Source organism: Stegodyphus dumicola, chromosome 12 (genome assembly GCF_044657685.1).
Source record: "Stegodyphus dumicola isolate Sdum_Otavi_A_Nest chromosome 12, ASM4465768v1".
NCBI classification, from domain to species: Eukaryota; Metazoa; Arthropoda; class Arachnida; order Araneae; family Eresidae; genus Stegodyphus; species Stegodyphus dumicola.
In genome coordinates this window covers 72,355,519-72,378,754 of record NC_140779.1, presented here as the reverse complement: position 1 = coordinate 72,378,754, position 23,236 = coordinate 72,355,519, and the positions used below count along the sequence as shown (strand labels likewise).

The window sequence follows — 23,236 nt, the reverse complement described above, 5'->3', positions numbered from 1 at the left end:
CTCCATTTTCAGGATTAAATGGAACTGATATCACTTTAAATTATAAATTGAGGACTTCAATTGCCAATAGGGAAAAAACATTCTCTAGAGAACTTGATTTTTTTATTGTTCCCAAAATTACAGAAATGTCTCCCCTTACCCTCATACCTATTGAAAATATTGACATCCCCAGGGATATTTCCTTAGCTGATTACAGATTTAACACACCTGAGGAAATTGATTTATTACTGGGTGCAGAATGTTTCTTTGACTTATTAAAATCCGGTCAAGTTCGCAGCGCGACAAAAGACATATTGTTCCAGGAAACGGTTTTTGGATTCGTAGTTAGTGGTATTGTGCATAATTCACCACTTGAATCACAATACTGTGGTCTGCTTACGCAAAATGAAAAAATTGAAGAAACACTGCAAAAAATTTGGGAGGTAGAAAATATTAATTTTCCGGATTCAGCACTTAGTCCTGAAGAGAAATATTGTGAAAAACATTTTAATGAAACTCATTATCGAACCTCGGAAGGTCAGTACATCGTATGCATGCCCATGAAGGACTTTGAATTGTTGGGCGAGTCTAGATATTTAGCAGAGAAAAGACTTAATCAGGTTTGAGAACGATTGGGTCGGGACTCGAATTTACAATGATTGTATTCTGAATTCATGGAAGAATACAAAGATTTAAAACATATGGAACTAGCTGAGGCATCTGAATCCATAACTGATTCATACTACCTGCCTCACCATAGGGTTTACAGACCAGACAAAAGTAGTACACGTTTAAGAGTGGTTTTTAATGCCTCAACTGCCACAGCATCGGGATTGTCATTAAACGATATTTTGTTGAAGGGAAGAATTCCACAGCAGGAATTATTTTCTATAATGGTTAGATTTAGAAAACATAGCTACGCCTTCACAGCAGATGTACGAAAAATGTATCGACAGATTCTAGTCCATCCTCCACAAAGAGACTTGCTCAGAATTCTATGGAAGGACAGTGTTGATGCACCAGTGCAAACTTATAAGCTCAACACAGTAATGTATGGGACTTCAAACGCTCCCTATCTAGCAACTCGAGCTCTTAAACAGTTAGCTATAGATGAAAGCCAAAACTTACCTCTAGCATCGTCCGTCGCTCTTACTGACTTCTATGTCGACGACATACTTTCCGGAGAATCATCACTCGAAAGGGCTAGAATTCTACAATACCAATTAATAGATTTGTTAAAACTAGGAAAAATGGAATTGCATAAATGGCGTGCAAATCATCCAGATCTGCTTATGTGTGAAAATAAGATTACTGCTCATTCAGAATACACTTTTGAAGAGCAACAAGAATCTTCGTCCGTAAAAACTCTTGGTGTCCTACGAAATCCTCAGACTGACTGTTTTTTGTTTTATATGACCATTCCTCACCCTAACAGTTATAGTAAACAAGATGTTCTGCCACTAATTTCTGTCACTTGGTTTAATTGGGCCAGTGGTCACAAAGGCCAAAATATTCATGCAAAGGCTTTGGCTTGCTAAACTCGATTGGAATGACACATTGCCAGATTCTATGGCCAAGGAGTGGATTAATTTCGTATCCACGCTCTCTGAACTAAGTAATCTTAAGATTCCTAGATTTATATTCCAGGAAAATCCCATAGTGCTCCAAGGATTTGCAGATGTGTCATCTTCGGCATATGGAGCTGCAATATATGTTCAAGCTTTACCAGTTTCAGGATTGCCAACCGTTCGAATTTTGTGTAGCAAGTCACAAGTTGCACCTATAAAAACCTTATCAACTCATAGATTGGAACTGTCAGGTTGCCTTCTATTATCCAGATTGATGGATAAAGTGATATCTTCGTTGAATGTTAAAGTAGAAAAAGTAATTCTTTGGTCTGATTCTACGATTTCTCTTCCTTGGATTAGAAAATCACCATACTTACTAAAAACTTTCGTGAGTAACAGAGTCGCTTTAATACAAGAGCTTACAGGGTCATACCAATGGAAATATGTGCCATCTGAATGTAACCCAGCTGATGTCGTATCGCGTGGACTGGATGCCAGTGACATTCTTACGTGTGATATCTGGTGGAATGGACCAGAACTTCTCCGTGAGGACATGCATTATCCAGAACAACCTCTTGAGCCTACCCCTGATAAGGACTATGTCAAGGAACTGAAATGTTGATCAGACTCTAATTTTGCAATATTAGAAAATAATTCTAGTTTAACCTCTCTCTTAAATCGAACAAATAATTATATGAAATTAATCAAAATTTGTAGTTTTATTTTTAGGTTCTTCAGAATCATTAAGAATAAGGAAAGGGTTTCAGGGCCTATATCCTTAAAGGAACGGAAAGGGTCTGAGTTAACACTGATTCGGGAAGTGCAAAAAGGTGAGTTTTATTCTGATATTGAGTCACTTAAGAGGGATAGCCAAGTACCTCGTAGGAGCAAGCTTAAGTCGTTAAATCCATTCATCGATAATGATGGAATCTTATGCGTCGGTAGCAGACTTGTGCAATCTCAGGTAAGTTATGATTGTAAATATCCAATCATTTTGCCAGCTAGACATAGGTTGACTTATTTGATCATGTACTATTATCATCTGAAATATTTGCATCTTGGACCAGAAGCTCTATTGAGTACTGTTAGACAAAAGTTTTGGCCCATCAGTGGCAGGAATCTTGCTAGAAAAATAGTACATGAATGCGTACAGTGTTTCAAACACAGACCTGTACCAATAGATCAGATAATAGGTGATCTGCCTGCTGAACGAGTGTCAGTTGAATCAACCTTTAACAAATGTGGACTCGATTTTTGTGTTCCGTTTCTTATAAAGGCAAAAAATCAAAGAAAAGGAGTTTTTCAAAAAAATGCATGTTACAGTATTTGTGTGCCTTGCTACAAAAGCAATCACTTAGAAATTGTCTCAGACTTACCTTCGAAAGCATTAATTGCTATCCTAAAGAGATTTTTCGCTAGGAGAGGGAAAAGCTCCACCATATTTAGTGATAATGCTACAAACTTTCGTGGAGCTCGAAATGAATTAAGCAAGCAGTTTAAATTAGCCAAAGTACCAGAACAAGGGTTATCCGACTATTTGTTGTCAGACGAGATTGAGTGGAAATTTATACCTCCTAGAGCACCGCATTTTGGTGGGCTTTGGGAGGCAGACGTTAAATCGTTCAAAACGCATTTTAAAAAAACGGTTGGGAATTAACTATTGAAGACAAATTAACAAAATTAACTATTGAAGAATTTTTACCTTTAGTAACACAAATAGAGGGAATATTAAACTCCAGACCAATTTCTCCTCTCTCTTCAGATGCAATGGATTTTAATGCATTAACGCCTGGACATTTTTTAATTGGCCGTTCTATAACAGCCCCCGTAGAACCAGAAATTATAAATAAGTCTGACAACAGATTGTCTAGATGGGAAAGAGTCACCAAAATGACTCAAAATATTTGGAAAAGGTGGCAACGGGATTACTTATCGCAACTTCCCGAGAGAACGAAATGGCAGTTGTGCAAGTATAATAATTGTATGTGTATAATTTGTATGTATTTGTATTGCAAGTATAATATTTTTATTTTCTTATTATATATTGAAGCTAATTGTAATTGAAATAATTAGTGTTAAATTGCATTTCATTGTGTATTTCATATGTATGTCTAAATTTGAATTTGATTGTAAAACTTTTATGGCATTATTAAAACTTGTTTCAAGGGGGTGGCGGAATGTTCGGTTTAATATAGCGCCCTCTAGGATCAGCACCCTCTTGTGAGAGGAGACAAATTTAGTTGAGTTGGTTGTAAAAGTAGGTACGCAGCGGACCTATGGTGCGTTCGTTCGTTCGTTCCACTTTGTCTGTGCTAATGGAGCACCTAACTTGTAACCATGTACATTATGTAAATAATTAAATATTTTTGTGGCCTAACTTAGTTAGTTTTATTTTGGAACCAGCGCCAATTATCTCTCGTAACTCATAGCATTTTATATCAAAAATCATTTAATCATCGATAAAAGGTTCTAAAAGAGACACGATTGCTGGCAGCATTGGTGAAGTCTGCAGCTATCTGGCTAAAAGTAGCATTTTCGTTCCTTTTTTCCACCACTAGGGTAAAATATTTATCCTCCTCTTCAGGGTCTGTGGCCATCCTACAGATTCTAGCATGCTTTCACTCAGTACTTCCACCTTCAGCAGTAAAAGAATACTCTACTGCAGCAATTTGCTTAAGACATCCAACTAATTTATTATGATTATATGAAGTCAAATGATGGTTTATAGGCATTCCAAGTCCATGCAATTAAAGCAAAAGTAACAAACCAAATAACAATTACTACAAGTTTAAATTAACAATAATTTTCTAAAAATTAACATTGATTACTGGTGTCTGAACTTTTAATAATCAACACTTGCAGTCAAAAATTAAAAATTACAGCAGTATTTTCAGAAAGTGACAAATGTGATTTTATCTCAAATGTACTGCTTACAATTATGAATATGGAAACATTGTGAGTGCACTGCTTTTTATTCAGATAAGAAGTCTTGCCTTAAAACATCTACCCTCTACATTTATTTTTCCTGCAGTAGCATGGCTGTGAGGAACCAAAAATTTGCATAAATCAGTTCCTTGACAATTGTCAACTACTGTATAGTAGTAATTATACAGTACAAAGTCTGTAATCCGGAATGATCTATAATCCGGACCAAAAAGCCACAAACTTAGGCGGCGCGTAAAGTGTTTACGCATGCGTGTTTAATGCGCGCGTCCACTACGCATATACGTGTAAAGCGTTTACTCATGCGCGCTCTCGATAGAAAGTGACAGAGAGGTTATTGAAAACAAAAAAATTTCGATTGCCAAGTTAGTCGGTATTCTCGACACAGGAATTACAAGACTTGAACAGTGGAACTTTTAACTGAACAAGAAATTATGTCTGTTTATAGAATTAAAGAGAACGCATTAGCACAAAAAATGAAGCAACTTAAGCAACTTGCATTGAAAGAAATGTTTAATAAGATAAACAAATAAATATTAAGCTTTTTTTTCTTTTTTTGCAAATTTTGATACCCTTTAGATCATAATTGCTCTTTATTTCATATTTTTAATTGTACAATTTCTGCATGCCATCTTACCAGATTTAAATTGATGATCTATAATCCGGAAAAAACCTGGAATCGCTAAAGTCCCGACGAGTCCAGATTATGGACTTTGTACTGTACTATCAAAAAGGGAATAACGTGTTTTAAATATTACCCAATGATTCCACCACAGATTCTAAACCAAATGTAATTCGTTCCATGAAATAACACAATAAAATAAAGTCAACACTTTAAAATTAATCTAATTATGTCTAAATAGTAAGAGAGACTACTGTGGTACCCAAAGGCCTGGGTTCGAATGCCAGAGAAAGCATGGTTGAAACTACTGTCTGTCCCTTCAGAGGAGGCAACAGTAACCACCTATTAGGCGCCCCCACAATGAAATGGCCACCACTTCTGGTCTGAGGAGTGGCCAATGCTGAATAGGCAAGTGCCCACCATTAGATTAAAAAAAAAAAAAAAAAAAAACAGTCTAACATTATTTTAATCAGATTAATCATAACTAGGGTAGCATTAATTATTAAAAACTCCATCCTCTTTTACCAAAAATTTTCTTGTGATACTTTTAAGATATCATTTACAATTCTGAAATAAAGGAAATATATGCATTTGCGATAGAGGTTCTCATCATTTTATGAAACAATAGCATCTGCATTTTCTGTCAGTCATTACTTATATAATTTATATAATGCTAATAATTTATATAGGAAACAGTTTGAAATGTTCTTAACCCCTCCCAAAGAAGAAACAATCATAACAAATAATGCTTAAAACAACATTTAAATGGCATCATAAATATACAGCTATTATAAATAAAACATGTCCAGTTAATAACAGGCAAGCTGACAAAAAATCCAGCTTAATGACTCCGTAGTTCTGCTTTTTTGAGTTTGATATTTAAATTGATTCACAATTTTTTTTAAAGAAATAACTACTTAATTCAATTTTTTAACATTAAAATAGCAAATTAATTTGATGCTATTTCTATACACTCACAAAAGCAGTAGAACTAGTTATATTATATCTCCAGATTTTAGATTATATTAGACATATTAGACATTGTTATCACACTGTCAAGCAGCTTTATTGTTTTGATTTGCTTGCAAACTTGATGTTGTTAAAATCTATAAATGTTAATTAATGTTATCTATTTTTTTGTGTTGATATGGTAAATTCCCAATTGACTGCAGGTTAGATTTACAATATCCTGTCTAAGGGGAAAGCAGGGGAAAAAAAAAAAAAAAAAAAAAAAAAAAAAAAGAAGTTAAGTTTGTTTACTGCAAAATGATGAAAATATGAGTCCAGTCTATCAAATAATATCAGCCAGATAAACTCTTCTAAAAATTAAATTTTAAAGTAAAAAAAATCTAACTATTCTATGGTCTCATGACACTTACAGTTTTAGTTTTTTCATTTCTAATGATGTTTATTTTTTCTATTATTTATGGTGAACTCATACATTTTGAATACTCATTTAATTTATATTATCAAACTTATTCTCTATATTGGATCACAGGTTTTGAACAAAATTTGACTGAAGAAATAGGGATACAGAAGGGATTTTCTTAATAAATGAAAGAAAAGAGTTAAAATAATGGAAACAGATGAAACACCAGATAAGGGAAGTAACTTAACACTTGAAAAATTATTTAAAATACAAATTTACAATGTTCTCTGCATTCTACTATCTCAAACAGATTGCCATTATCAAAAAATTATAACTGTCTGTGATAATATTTGGCTTTTCCTAAGGCTCACCTTTACAATATATGAACACTGCTGATTTTAAGAAATTGGCTACAGATCTCACCATTAAATATAACAAAGATTTAAAAATGTACAAATTCATATGTGAAATTGAAAGTTTTGAGTAATGAAGGTCTTATACAAAATCTAGAATATCTCTTCTCTTCCACAGGCTAGTGATTATTTTGATTAAACCAATTATCGTTTTTCTCTTTGGACATTTTTAACTCTTTTCTACTGCTTCATATGAGAGAAGTTGTAGTAAGTTGAAATTAATAAAAAAACTATTTAAGATCAACTACTGGACAAGAATGATTATTCAACTTTCTATTATTTCAATAGAGTACATTATTATTAAAATATGAATTATGATGATGCAATTAATTAATTTAATGAAATGACAGCGAGAAAAGCACAATTAAATCTTATTAAAAATCTGCAATCATAGGAATGGCTAGTTATAGCATGCATATATTAATAAGAAGTTGTTCTGCAGATCGGGTGGCAAAAAACTGTTTGCCCCCTATCAGTAAATGATGGACTATTATTTAATAAATTATAATCGATTTCATTTGTCTTTTGTGTTGATATATTTTGCAGATTAGTCTGCAAGAAAATAATTTCAAAGATCAACACTATATCTTCATCAATTCAGTTAAATTAACTAAGCTATAATGAGTAACAACAGAGTGAGATATCTTTATACTTGTATATTTGCTCAATGTAACAAAACAAAAATACATTTTGATAAGACTTTATGCCAAGTAAGTCACATTCTTGAAAGCGATCACACAAAAATGTGGATGAAACAAATTATACACCATACCTCTAGGTCTTTTCTGTGGAACTACTGATGCTTGAGCAGCAGCTGCAATGCGCCATTTTTCTTCAAGAGCAGCATTTGAAAACTGAGGATTAGCAGTTGATCTCCGTTTTCGTTCCAGTTTTTTGTTCTTGATATCAGATAATGAATCTCGAGTAACAAGACCTAAGGCAGTGATAAATTCCTTTTTCTACAAAATAAGAAATACTTAGAAAATCATATTAATACAAAACAATAAGAGAATAAACTAATACAAATAGACCTGTCAAGATTACATAAAACAACAGCAAAAGCTGTAATTACATTGAACCTAGAATAATATAAATGCAATAAAATTGAAATTAATATAAACACATACAAAATAAAAAATACTTCTGTTCTAGTTCTAGTTCACAATATGTAATACTTTCCAACAATTTCATACTAATAATACAATTCTGGAACTAAAGGTACTGTTACTTGAATAGCCGGCATCTACCAATAAACTGCCAGTAATAGCACCTGTTATTCAGAAGCTGCTCCGAATTTTTTAAAAAAGATACAGTTATTTATTTGATTAATGTTGCCTATCAATTTCAAACCAATTAGGGTAAGTAAGCAAGCATCTACATCGCTTAATTTTTGATACATCATTCCCACAGAAAGTTCTTGCTTTGACATTTGTTTGACTGGAGTTAATTTTTACTACATGTTGCATCCCACTTTTGTTAGATTATTGAGGGGGAAAAAAAAAGAAACACTCTCTATACATGTGGTATTTTGTCCCCCCCCAAAAAAATTTATAGCTTTCTTATTTTCACATAAGGTGAGATGTCTAATACAAATGCAATATTGGCAAACAGTAAGAAAAGCAGGAGAAATTAGTTTGAGGGCAGTCATTTGCCTTCTTAATTAGCAGAATTCATATGCAGGCAATGACAAGCTATAGAAAATAGTTTGTTGAGTGATTTTGAATGCAACCGAGGGATAATTATGTGTTAGAAACAGAAAATTCTGTTTAATCAATTTGCTGATGGTGAAAATATATTGCATCCCCAAAAGGTGCCAACAGATTATTAGCAATGTATCAATAGTAACAGATAATGTAATCAGGCAATGTTATACAGTTTTAGCCAGCTAATACTACCAGTTAATTAAACTAGTTAATTAATCTGATAGAATTATATGAAAATGGCCTTACTTTCTGATCTATTTTGTTATTTATCTTCTCAGGACTGGGCGGTGGTTGAAATTTTTCAACTGAGTTCACAGGAGAAGTACTTGCTGTAGAACTTCCTGAGGCGGGATCTGTACTATTGTCTAAGCTAGATGGAATTGGAGTTGGAGCATTTGTTGTCACTGGTATGCAGTTACTCACAATTTGTGTTTTCTGACAAGATTTAAAAACAAAACTGATAAATAACAAATTCAATACAGCAAAATCATTTACTATGGGAAGCTGTACAATTTTCTCATAATGCTAATAATGTTAGAATTCAGATCAACAACATATCAATAAAAATGCCTCAGCAATCAGTAAGTAAACAAAGAAAATAATGCTACAGTGTGTATGTGCACATGTGTGTGTGTGTGTGTGTGTTAAGATAAAAAGTATGTAACTCTGAATTATACAGTACAAAGTCCGAGATCTGAACTCGTCGGGACTTGGGCGATTCCGGATTTGGGATTTTTCCGGATATTAGATTATCAGTTTAAATCTAGTGAGATGGCACGTATAAATTATAAAATTAAAAATATGAAATCGTGGTTTATGAAATAATGAAGCATTTATGGTCTAAAGGGTATAAAAAAAGGCTTAATATTTATTTGTTTACTTTATTAAACATTTCTTTTAATGCAAGTTTTTTTTTGTGCTAATACTTTTCTCTTTAATTCTGTAGACAGACATAATTTCTTGTTCAGTTACATTGTTGGAAGTCCTGTACCTGCTGTTTCGAGAATTCCGATTAACTTGTCAATCGAAATTGTCTCGTTTTCAGCAACTTCTCCTTCACTTTCTTTACTATCGATAATGGTATTTTCTGGGTCTAGAACCATACTATAGATTTCGCCGTCCATTTATTGACTGATGATTGGAACATTGCCATCGCAATGAAAAACTTCTGCTATATCATCTTTATTTATTACTGCTTCTCCACATTTCTTTACAAAATCTATTAATTGGAAAAGCAGATACGCAGCTACGGAGCCAATTTATTGATCACACAAATTTATGCTAAAATGATTGTTTCTTCAATAATGAGGCAGTTTATTCAGTACCAAAGTGAAATTAAGAATCCGGATTCTTCACATGCTTTCTTACGGGGAGAAAAAATAAAATGAGCATGAGTAAAGCATTAAAAAAATTTCCTAAAAAAATTTTGTTGGCGGATTTAAGGTCTGAATTTTAGATCATTCCAGATATTGGACGTCCGGACCTTGGACTGTATTTGTACTATACTTTAAATTAGCAATTATCAAATGACCCTTGATTCCTCATTTTGGTTTGAATACTTCCTCCTATCTATTCTTAAAGTCGTACTAACTTTTTTGAGACTGTGCCATTTGAAAACTAATTTGGCATTATGCTATCTTAACCTTCTGCATTGTGTATAGTTCCTAGCAAATCAGATTAAAGAAAAATTTTACTATAAATACAATTCAACTACACTCCCCTTTTTCTTTGCCTACACTTCCTAGCTGAAGGACATTTCTTGTTTGGCCACTTCCATTAAACATATCATCATCAAAATTGTGGAGTCTGTGCTCAGCCATTTAACAGAGTAATCAACAAGTAATAAAGATATATTTAGACTATCAAGTGATTTTGTGAATTCCTCAAAAGTTCCCATTATCTTCTATGTAATCGATATTTTCAGGGATCTCAATCCAGTTGCGACAATAAAATAACGTCTTCTCCTCTAGTCAAATACTCATCTCATATCAAATTACTGCAGCAAACCGAATTATTTCATGACATGCATAGAATATGCTGAATATACAGGGGTTGGACAAAAATATGGAAACACCTTTAAAAAAAACATGTTTCTTTGCTTAATATGGTGTAGGAAACCCGTTGGCATCCAAAACAACTTGCAGTCTTTTCGGAATGGATAAATACAGTTCCTGTATGTTTGCCAAGGGAATATTATACCATTCTTCCTGCAAAACAGTGGCAAGTTCAGCTAACGATGTTGGCGGTGGATAACGAGAACGCACTTTCCGTTCCAATGTACACCACAAAGGTTCGATAATATTCAGGTCTGGTGACTGTGGTGGCCAGGGAAGATGGGACAACTCATCCTCATGCTCTGAAAACCAGTCCTGGACAATGTGAGCAGCGTGAACAGGGCTTTGTCGTCTTGGAAGACACCATAACCATCGGGGAACAAAGTTTGTACCATGGGATGAACTTGATCGGCCAAAATGTTCACATAAGTCTTGGCAGCCATGTGCCCCGACACAGTTATCATGGGGCTAGCAGAGAACCACAATATGTCTGCCCAAATCATAACAGAACCCCTGCCATGTTTCACTCTTGGCAACAAGCAGTCTGATTATAGGCTTGAGATGGCGTTCTCCAGACGTAAACTCGGCCAGAAGTGGGAAACAATGTGAAAGAAGACTCGTCAGACCATATTACTCGCTTCCACTGCTCTATAGTCCAGGCTTTATGACTTAAACACCACCTTTTCCTGTTACGGGCATTAGAATCACTGATGAGTGGCTTCTCAATTGCAGCACGGCCAGCAATTCCCTGTTTATGAAGCTCCCTTCTAATTGTTTTGGTACTCACAGGGTTCGGTAACACAACATTCATTTCAGCAGTAACTTTTGCAGCTGTGGTCTTCTTATTTTTCGTCACAATTGCCCTTAATGATCATCTGTCACGATCACTCAGGACACACTTTCGTCCGCGCTGTGATTTAGCAGATGATGTTTTTCCGCTTTTCAAATATGCGGAATAAATCTTCGATACAGTACCTCTTGAAACACTAAACACCTTGGCTACCTTGCTTACGGAAGCACCTACCATACGTGCTCCAACAATTTGCCCACGTTCGAAGTCTGTTAACTCTGACATAATGCAATGACAACCTCACATAACAGTACTCCGACAACAACTGAACTGTTTAACACATTTACGAAGTTGTATAGGTGGCGTCAGTAGTCAAAAATACCAGCGCCACCTACATATTTCATTAAAATCAATCTTTCTTTTCAAAGATGTATTTCACAAGGTGTTTCCATATTTTTGTCTATCCACTGTATATACTGTACTTACTCACATATTCCCTCTGTCTCTTTTGCTAATTTTATTATATAAAAACTAACAAAAAAAAAATTACATGAATAATTTAATTCTCAAACGATGCAGTTACAATAAGAAAACAACAAATTAGAAGTACTATTACAAATTTTGTATATAAGTAATTAATTTTAGTGAAATTATATATATATGCAAAATTGAAACATCTTTTGTATAATGCAACATAAAATGCCTAAAAGAAACAAAACTCTGGAAAAAAAAAAAAAAAAAAGAATACAGGAGCAAATCTATTTAACACTGAGCAAATGGCTATAACCCTAAACTGGCGAGATATCGCCAAGCTGGTAATGGTTTTGGAGATTTATTTTTATTGCCAAAATTTGCCAAACTTGGAGACCATTTGGTGAAATTTTGATTCAGTCCCTGTATAGCTATGATTGGTACAGTAATTGATCCCTATATGTAACTGTAACCATATCCGCCCCCTATGTGTAAATTTAACTGTATTTTGAGAAATGGAAGGTACTAGAGATTTTTTGGCAGCTGAGAGGGAACTATATAAAACCAGAGATAGTATCAATTTCTCAGTTTTTCAGAATATTGAGAGATCTTCGTAGGAGCTTTGCTGTTTAGTTGCACTTTGCATTGTGCTGTGTTTAATGTTCTTAGTAGTTTAAGCGAAACTACTGATTTTACTCAGTGATACTGAGAAGAGCTGTACAAGTATTTTTGTGGAAAGTTCCAGAGCTGTAACGTGTTTCTTTTGGGAAAAATAAATTTTATCAAGTTATCAGTTCTGCGTGCATTTCATCTATCACAAACCCATAATTTAAGGAAGCTTGAATTTTGAATGCCCTGAGGAAAGAGAAAATTATGCACATATTAAAAAAATAATTCAGAAAAGAATTTTTGAATTATTTGTTTTGTCCTAAAAGTTTTAGGATAAAAATCCACAAGTAGGTCAAATAACGAGTAAACACATTAAATGAAAAAAGAATTTATATCTTCTGCTGCACTATATTACATAATTTGTGTCTTTAAGTTCAGGTAACGGCTGATTTACTTGTTACTAATCCCTTCATTATCCCATATTTATTTACCAATCCCATCATGGCTATGCAGCAAAAGATGTAAATTTCTTTTTTCATTTTTGGTTTTCGCATGTTTTGTTCCTTTTCTTGCAATTTGCCACTCTGCTTCTGGTTTTTGCACATGGTTTATTTTGAACTAAACATGGATGAATTTTAAATGTGTTATTTAATTTACTTTATATATATAAATATATTCTAGCATTATTTTCTTACACATTATAACATTTTCTTCTTTTACCTATTTTTTATTTCCATTTCTGTATATGTGTGTATATGTATGTAATGATGTAGAAATATTGATTCTGTAGATAGATGTTGAAGCGTATATAGAAGATTTGCTGCTCTAATGCTTTTCTTTCAAAAAGGCTTTTCCCTTTGCTAGGGCTTTTCTTCTTCAAGGGGGGGATAAAGCTATAAATCAAAATTATAATTTAAATTATTAACTTCATAATTCTTCATTTTAATTTGGGTATTTCCCTTCTGTATTCTAAAAAGAGTAATTCTTCATAACTACTTTCTCTGGAGTGTGTCATTTTTAGATTTATCCATATTATACGAGTTTTATACAAGGCTCTGATGAAAACAGCTTATATAAGCCATCAGTCTGTAATAATTCTAGAGCTTTATTAATTGTCCAATCAAATGGTATTGAAACCGAAATTAATCCATTAAGATTTCACCCTGCAGTCTAGTTTTCAGGCTCCTACCAATGAGCCAACAAATCAGTTCGAATACTGCTGTTGCCAACTTGACAGTTTCAATAAATTAATCTCACAGAGCTCATTAATCATAATAGGAACTGCATTCCATCTCGACAATGACAGATCTTGCAAAGCGGTGCGTTCATTTGTCTCGAAAACCACGACGCAGTGCATATGTGCTGAGAGTTTCAGTGTATCTTTGTTGCTCCATGGGTGTGAACGTACGTAGTCTGACCTTACGCATACTTTGTAACGAGTGCATTCTAAAGTAACTAACTGCATCGCGGTTTTCGAGACAAATTAACGCAGCGCTTTTGCACCGTGTAGCAGTCAAAGGTTAATCACCTGAAAAAACTTATTGGATTTTGGATGTAAATTGTTGCCACACGTATCATATTCGCTTGATCTTGTGTCCTCAGATTTTTCACTTGTTTCACTCTTTTCCAAACTTCTTTCATGGTATAACATTCATTTCAGATAACACACTAAATCATTGTTATTTATCAGTTAATCATCAGTTATTTTCAATAAAATTGTTACCTTGTTTAGCTTTTTACTGATAAAGCTAGGTTCTTATACAAATGAAGAATTACAAAGCTTATTAAAAGAAAGCAAACAGTTATTGACAAAATGGACAGTATACTATTGATTGCTCATTGATTTTTATGTAAACAGAGGACTTTTGAAGAACATAAGTGTGATGTATGGGTGATGCCAACCAACAAGATATATAGAGGGCGCTAACTCTCAGTCTGGAGAGGCGCCAAAAGTTTAGTTTCCAAAAGAGAGACCGACAAAGAGGTCATACGGAAGGCTCGTGGGAGCCATTAATGAAACCGAAATTCACTTTTATTACTTTATATATTTCAGTTATTAGTATTGTAGTTTAGTATTAGTTTTGTGTTTGTAAAATAAATGTTTAAAAATACAAGAAGGTGCAGTTATTTCTCTATGAGGCGGTGGATGAAGAAGGGATGATATAAGAAATAATGATTTTTCAGACAGCCATATATGATGTCAATATGAAAATAAAATGGTCTGAACAATACTAAACTGATGAGAATTTCTAATTTTATGTAACTGCAAGTTACAGTAAAAAAGCATTAAAGCTGTAGCATTTTGTTTCTATTCAATGAAATAAAATATCGTACATAATTTTTCACAAGAAACAGAAATATTGCATTTTGATTTCAAGCCATCTCTTTCATTATTTCACTCTTTAGTGTACAAATACTTTGATATAAATCATCAAATGACTTAAAAGATAATTTCTTCAAACATATCCAATAATAAAAGAAAAACTGAAAGAAAAATTTGAAGTTTCATAGTGACAGCCCAAACAATGGGAAAAAGATACATAATATGAAAACAATTTTTAATTAATAAGTAACTAACATACCTACATTTAAGTAAATTAATAAACTAAAAATACAGCTACTGAACAAAGTCAGAGACAGCTGATGAGTAGAAATATTTTCATATGTATTTAAAACAGCTAAAATATTTCAAGATAAAACTTACAATAGGAGCAGGTGTGCGAGGCAATGGCGGAGGATACTGAGGCACTCTGATTGGTGGTGGTACCAGATTAAGTAAAACCCCTGTCTGTGGTCCATCAACACTACGGTTGGACGGAGACGGCACCACAAGAACCGGATGCACCTTTTGATGTTCAGCAACCTTAGATGACAACAAAGCATTGGCTGTTGAACAATTTGGCAGGACAACTGTACCCACTGGAGCTTTGAATGTAAATGTAGCTGTTGGGGTGGCAATATTATTGATCGTAGGAGGCACTGTTTGGCGTACTGTATTGACACAATTTGCAACTGGCTTTGTTGCTACAGTCTTTACATAAAAAGAAAAAATTAAAAAGATTTTTTAAAAATATTTTTATTAAAATAGTCATATTTAAAGCAAATATTATTAAACACAACTAAAAATTTTAACAAGTCCACAACATTTTAAAATACTGTTAACTTATTTTACAAAGATAAATATGCAGATGGTTCAAGCAGTACCATTGTAATAATTTATCATGTAATTCTGAATTCTCACAGTCTAGTGCAGGGATCCTTAACACATCCGCCAGTGGTTTCCCATGTGCTCGCAGCTGTCTGATCATGATAATAAATTATTTAAATTTTCAATAAAATTGTTATTTTGAATTTTTTTATAGTTATTAAATAACTAAGGAAATGTAAACACATTTTTTTATAACTGCCATTTAAAAGATCTACAGACTTGGCCATTTCCCAAATACAGAACGGGGGGAAGCGAAGCTGAAATCAACTAATCTTTATTTGTTATCAATCTTCAATTACACCAACCAATTTGAAAAACAATTTTGACAGTTTAATATTATCAAGACAGTAGTCACTCTTTTTATCAATCCTTTTACTTGCCAAAACCAAACTAGCTGCATACACTGTACAATTTATTCAAGCAAGAATGAAAAAACTCAAGCTAAAAATTGTGTACCTTCAAAATGACAGAGTTTTAGTTCCACATATTTGCCATGAATAATTGCTTTCAATACTGAATACCTCAGAATCAAAGTACAGATATAAAGATAGAGGTGAAAATTTTGATGCTTGCTTAACGAGCAGGTACATCATCATGCTGTCCAAATTATGAAGCAATGAAATAAATCAAACATTACATTGGTTTTAAGAATTAGATTTTCATAAAGAATTTTTATACCAATGAATTATAAACCAAAGAATTTGTTAAATTTTATCTGCATTATTTATTTTACACTCTTAGACAAAAAAAAAAAAAAAAAAAAAAAACACGCACCATGCAAAATGTTACATTTTGGCAGCCAATGAATGAGCGGTTGTCACTACAGCACATCTGGCAGGATATTTAAAAGGAGAAATTACAATTCCAGGTCATAAATTCTTCAAGAATTTCATTCCGTGTACTTTGGTAGACAATAACTATGCCTCGCATACAGGTGCACAAACCATATGCGCAGATGTCAGAATTTGAGAGAGGTCATGTAGTTGGGCTCAAAGAAGGCGGTTGGTCTTATCGGCGAATAGCTCAACATTTCAGCAGGAGCGATGCCACTATTAGACGATGTTGGCAGGAATGGGTGAACCATGGCCTTAGCGTCAAGAAGGAAGCGGTAGGCCTAGAGAAACAACAGAACGTGAAGACCGAGCAATCACCAGAGCAGCACTCGCAGCCCCAGATGCATCATTATCATCGATTGTACGTGCAACTAGTGCTTCAGTGACCGCAAGGACCATTCGTAGACAGCTCACAGAAAAGGGGGCTGAGGTCACAACGCCCCTTGCGCCGACTACCATTGACTTCTTTACAACATCAAGCCGTTTGCAGTGGTGTCGGGCTCATTAGCACTGGAATGTCACTGACTGGAGTAGAATAGTCTTCAGTGATGAGTCCCGCTTTGAAATGAGCCCTGATGACCAGCGAAGGCGAATCTGGAGATGCCTTCGCTGCAGTGCGATACCAACCTCACTGTCTTCTGGCAGACAACCAGGAGTGATGGTCTGGGGTGCCATTTCATTTCATAGTAGGACCCCTTTGGTTGTCATCCGTCGCAACCTTACAGCACAGCGGTACATCGAGGAAGTTCTAAGGCACATTGTGTTACCCTTCATGTCATGCCACCTTGGACTTACATTTCAGCAAGATAATGCCCGACCCCACACTACACATACTTCTAAGCACGTTTTGAGCATTATAGGCAGGGAACTCCAACCAGCTCGGGATGTTGACGTTGTAACGCACCAGTTGGACAGAATTTGGCACGATATTCCTCAGGAGGACATTCGCAACCTCTATCAATCGATGCCAAGCCAAATAACTGCTTGCATAAGGGCCAGAGGTGAACAAATGCGTTACTGACTTTTTCACTTTGAAAAACTCAATCACTTCAATAAATCATCCAATTTTTCTCAAATTGTAATCATTTGTTTTTCTGTACATGTACATGTACATCACTTCTACCGATTTTCGTCACATTCAGATAACTCCTTCTTGGTGCATCTTTTTTTTTGTCTGAGAGTGTACATAAGAATACAATCAATAATTTTTATATCTTAAAATTATGCTTTTGAAAATTTTTTACATTATGTGTATTATATGTCAACTTATAAATTTAACTTGAAAAGATAAGTCTGCCTGCCACCCCCATTGGTATTCTAGAATATACTCTTAAAAAAAAAAAAAAAAAAAAAAAAAAAAAAAATGATGGGGATTCCTGGTATAGTGATTCTTAAGATTTTTTGCTTCATTTCACCATTCTTGCATACATCAGAATGCCAAGCATTACCATTTTTTATTCATGTCATAAATTTCATACAGCAGGTAAAAATGTACTGTTAGTTTCAGGAATTTACCAAGTGTTAAATAGAAATTAAGCACAAACATTTACTTTGATATTAAACACTGCTTTATAAAATGCTTTACATTCTCTATATTGGATTAAAATAAATCAAACCACAGAAATTGATCAGAAAAATTACAATGAAAACCATTCTTTATCAAAAGAATTTGCATTATTTGAAATTTAATTAAGGACAACTATGCCATCATCTAACTTTATTTAAGGACTTGAAATCAAAGTCTTCTTCATAGCATTTCCTTTTTCTTTGATACTTAGTAATCAGCACTTCTTCATATAAATTCAAATAAATTAAAAATTGGGATTGAAAATCTGGTATCTTCTGATCTTAGTGGGAGGGCTGGCAGTTCTCGGTATTACATATATGGCTATGGTTGGCAGCTCTGTATATTATTTTTTATATATGCTACTAAATCTATAATTCCATACATAACTTTATTATGTAAACATAATAGTAAGTTTATAAACAAATTAATATGAAAGGTTACTGGCTATCTTATGCAGTCTACACTCATATGACAAACTTCCTAATACAACTGAATTCTTATTAGACCTCTTATTATCTGAATTATTTGCATTTTTTTTCTAGGTCAAATAAAATTATACCGTACACAATTTTTACTTCCTTGCATAAAATAAAGGAAGTATTGTTTTCACAAAAAAATTTTGGTTTTCAGATTCAACAGAAATATCCATTCTGTCCAACCCTGAATTCATTCCGACTAGTTTAGGTGTGACATATGTATGTATGCACGTATATACCGAGTACGCACATATATGTCTGGCATAACTCAAAGGCGACTAGCCATAGAACACTGAAATTCTGTACACGAAACTGATATAACATCTAGTTATATATCTCTATTTTTAGTTCAAACAGCCTTTCTAAAACACCACTTTTAGGCATTTTGAATTTTATTCTGAGAATTTTCTAAAGCTTTATCTAATAAATAAATCATCTCATATAACCGAATAATTTTGTGGATTTTGTTTGATTGTTTTAATATTTATTATCGTGAATATTTTCCATATCTACATTTTCTACTTCATTAGATTCATTTTGCCAGGGCAAAAATAACAAAATTTGTTTGTGATACTAAATGAATGATTCTTGATCATTCATCAGATACCATCTGTATCTGAAAACAGCAATTTTTTCTTTAAGTTGGTATTCAATTAATTCAGCATCATTGTCAGAATTCTGAATATCTAGAAATAAAATCTGCTAAATATGTATTTCAAATGCTGGTGGTCTGTTGGTGTACTTTGTTATGTCGTTATCTATGAATATTTCAGTAGAATCAAAATTCAATTTCGTAATTCAGTCAAAGAATTAATGTTAACGCACATACATTTATTGTACTTGTGTTAATATAATTAATTTTTCTACTACTTTTTGACAATAGCAAAGATAAAAACATGATATGCTGTTTCTTGTGCCGACATTAAATTACTATTAAAAAATATGTTAGCAATTTTTTGAAAATTTTCTTTAAATATCACTGCTACTAATATCATATTCTGAATGATGTAAAAGTTTAGACAGATCTGCATATACTTTTCCTATGTAGTTAATTATGTAAGATGCTACATCACATTCTTTCAAAATAAACTGTATGTTGTATGTTTATATTAATTTTAAATAAATGTAATATGATTTTGTTAGATTCATGGATGTGGTCTAGCTAATGCCTAACCAGTTGGAATCAGTAACAACAACAACAAATCAATTGTCAAATTCATAACACGCTGTGGAAAATTAAATCAACATTACATTTTATTTTTCGTATCTCTAACACGTACGAGTATGTCTATGATGCTGGAATTGCCATAAAAATATCATTCTCATCATACTTACAAGTTATAAATCTATATATACATTGTATGCATTCTTTTACACTTTAGTTATTAATAGAATCATATGCAGATACCTCTTTAATCCAAAGAAAAATATGTTTGTGCAGAGATCCACGTACTTGAAACTCTATCCATTCATAACTGTGTTCAGCTAAATGTTCATCAAAAACACTGTTTTAACATTTTAACTTAAATTATTTGCTTTGTAATCAAAGTATGGTGCACAGGTTGCTGGATCTTACATAATTAATTCTGATTTTTCTGTGCTATCTAAATGTAATGTATGTTCAATTGAAATTGTTTTATACAGATTTGATTTACTTAAACTCTGTAATAAATCTGGCCAAATCTTTTCACTTGGTGACAGCATTAAAAAACTGTAGGTTTGCCTTAATTGCCTGATCACTGTCATTGAATTCTCCCTTTTTTTATTCCCCATAAAAAGAACTAATTTGCTGTAAAATTTTATTACCCTGGTTTAACTTATAATACTATTTAAATGTTATATTTAAAACATTTTTAATTTGCATATGTGTAATTCACATTTTGCTTTCCTCAAATAAATACTTAAATTAGCTATGCATGATTTTTCTAATTTCCTTTTAACCATAAAAATAATCCATGACCTTCAATCTTAATGCCTAATCTCTGATTTCTCCAGATTGCCACATGAATTAATATTGTATAAATATCTGACATAAATTAAGACTAATATTTTAGCTACTACATAACTGCCCACTTATTAAGGAATTTGGAAGACAGTATTTCACTTTCAAATGAAATAAATTTAAATGAAGTGCAGCAAATATACACACACATACACATATATATATATTAAATATATGTGTGTATAATTTAATAGGTATACAAGTCATAAAGCATTCACATCTGGTTTTTTAGAAAGCTACCAAGTTAATTCTGATGAATACATACAACACACATAATATTGGATAGAAACATAACCTACAAATATTAATGAAATAAGCTATGTATTTTGCTTTAAGCAAATTAAAGGAACACTTTAATTTGAAACTTTTGTTTGAAATGTAAAAAAAAAAAAAAAAAAAAAAAGGGGGGGGGAGGGGAGAGAGAATTATGTCTTTAGTTTTACTAGAAGTAGATTGCAATAAGTTTAGACAAATAATAATAATAATAATAAATCTTAATTTTGTTAAATAAAACATATTGTACATTTCACTTGATTTGTGAAAATAAAAAAATAAAACTATTTATGCTACAGTAATTATATATTTTGCCTACAAAGAAAAGACAACCCAATCTTCTGATCACTTTTAAATATCTGGATATGTTGTGATCACAGCTAATTTAGGTATTCGGAATTCCAATGTATTTTATAAAATAATAATGGTAAAAAGACATGCAGAGAAAATAAGATTTTCAGTATAGCTGCCCGCCCCCCAAAAATAATAAATAAACACAATCATACTAGTTGTAATTTATTGCAGTTTAAAATAGAATTATTTTCTTCATTAATATTGTATAAAACGGAAATAATAAACTTGCTTGGAAAAGATAATTTATTTGAAAATACCGTTGTTGCTATCTTGTGATTTGCCATTGGACACTTCTGTGCACAGCATACCATTCTTATTTCTTGATTTGATGTTTGAAGACTGTGTGTATTTGTAGCAGCTGGAAATCCAGACATGCTGTTAGAACAAGAATATGGACAAGACTGCTTTTTCTCCAAGTTTTTCCTCAGATCTTCGACAACTTGTTTCTAAAAAGAATTATATAACATCTTACTACAGATATATTTACACTACTGTTGTCATAAATAAAGGTAACAGTGCAAAAATACTTTTAAAAAACTGCATAACTGTAGCTGCAATAAAATAATTAATCTGATACTGTTCATTCTAAAATTATAATACTATTAATATTATAATTTTGGATATTTAATTAATAAATTTTATAATTTATTATATCCAAAATTATAATAAATATTTTTCAGCATTATAAAATTAACGATCTTTCATAGATCTATCTTTTTAGATTATGCATGTGATTAAGAATTATTATTAGTATACGACAAGTATTATTAAAAAGAAATCACACTCACGCAAACTAAAAATATCAGTATCAGTAAATGCCAGAATACAACAAACTAATACTGCAGGAGATGATCTGAAAGATTGTAAAAATTCTATTTACAATGACTACAAAAATTTTACGTAAAACTGAAACAAAATTAGAGTTAAACTCGTTAAGTACTTACAGTTGCCATTCTGAAACTAACGCAATAAAAAAGGGACAATTATTACAGGTATTAAATTTTTTGCACACATAAATTCATCCTACAGCATGACTCATCAGAAAACAATACTTATTTCCATAAATTGACATACTACATTTTATGATCCTCATAACACTGCAGTCTTTTATTTATGTCAATGTCTACTGTCATTGTTTTCATTTATTTGCAAAATTAAAAGCTTTAAGATAGCAGCTTGATGATATTCTGCATAATCTCAGAAATCACCCTTGTAATAGTAGTTTCTTTTTTATGTAAATGTTTTTTTGATGTCCTTCTGGTTTAGTCAGAAGTTTTGTTATCTTCCCATCCCTTGCACCACAGACAATGTTTTGCTGCTAATATCATACACCATCATCAGTTAAAGACACAATACATTTTGACATCCCCAATAATTTTATAACTGAGGTTACAGATGCTTCAATAAACCAGGCACCAACTTTTTTTTAATCAGGCACCAACTTTTTTATAATTCATTTTTATACTTCAATAAACTCACTCATTTAAATTTCTTTGCAGCAAACTAAAACTACAGCTGAAATTTTGAGTTTTATACAGCCTCGGAAATATTTGTAAAATAATCATTAAAAAATGTAGGAGGGCACTTTTTTTTTTATTGTTTCTTGCATACTGAACAGAAACAAAACTTTTTTTTAATTAAATGTAATGTTTCCATTAATTTGAACAACTTCTTATATTATTAAAAAGCTCCTCACTTTTCATTCATAATTTTATACATAAGTTCATAAAAATGATTTTCCGAACAAATTTTTAAGTAACCAGAAATAACTTGTGAATAATTTTAATGACATATTCTATAAAATTAAATTTACTTACAAAGGGTGGCACATGTATTTATTCGCATTAGTCATTGGCAAATATCATATTTTCTCACATATTTTCCTCCTAGTGTTTCATTATGAGGTTCTGAAAATTTAAAAAATATGTATGTAATTTTTCTCCTTTACCAATGCACTTCAGAGTTCCTTTATATTTGTCCACTTATTGAAAAGTTTTCATCT

General features: G+C 32.5%; 1 protein-coding gene across 3 annotated transcripts in view; it reads right to left on the bottom strand.

The window, feature by feature from the left end:
• LOC118185475 (PHD finger protein 21A-like) overlaps window positions 1–23,236 on the bottom strand; it is a 132,591-nt gene that overhangs the window by 52,457 nt on the left and 56,898 nt on the right. For 2 of the 3 annotated variants that reach the window (XM_085806560.1, XM_085806559.1), the window contains 4 exons: window positions 21,492–21,680; window positions 15,226–15,552; window positions 8,844–9,032; window positions 7,667–7,853 (listed from right to left, as the gene is read on the bottom strand). In XM_085806560.1, the coding sequence (XP_085662686.1) occupies window positions 7,667–7,853; window positions 8,844–9,032; window positions 15,226–15,552; window positions 21,492–21,680 (892 nt within the window). The remainder of the gene's footprint in view (window positions 1–7,666; window positions 7,854–8,843; window positions 9,033–15,225; window positions 15,553–21,491; window positions 21,681–23,236) is intronic. The other variant, XM_085806561.1, reaches the window with a different exon arrangement.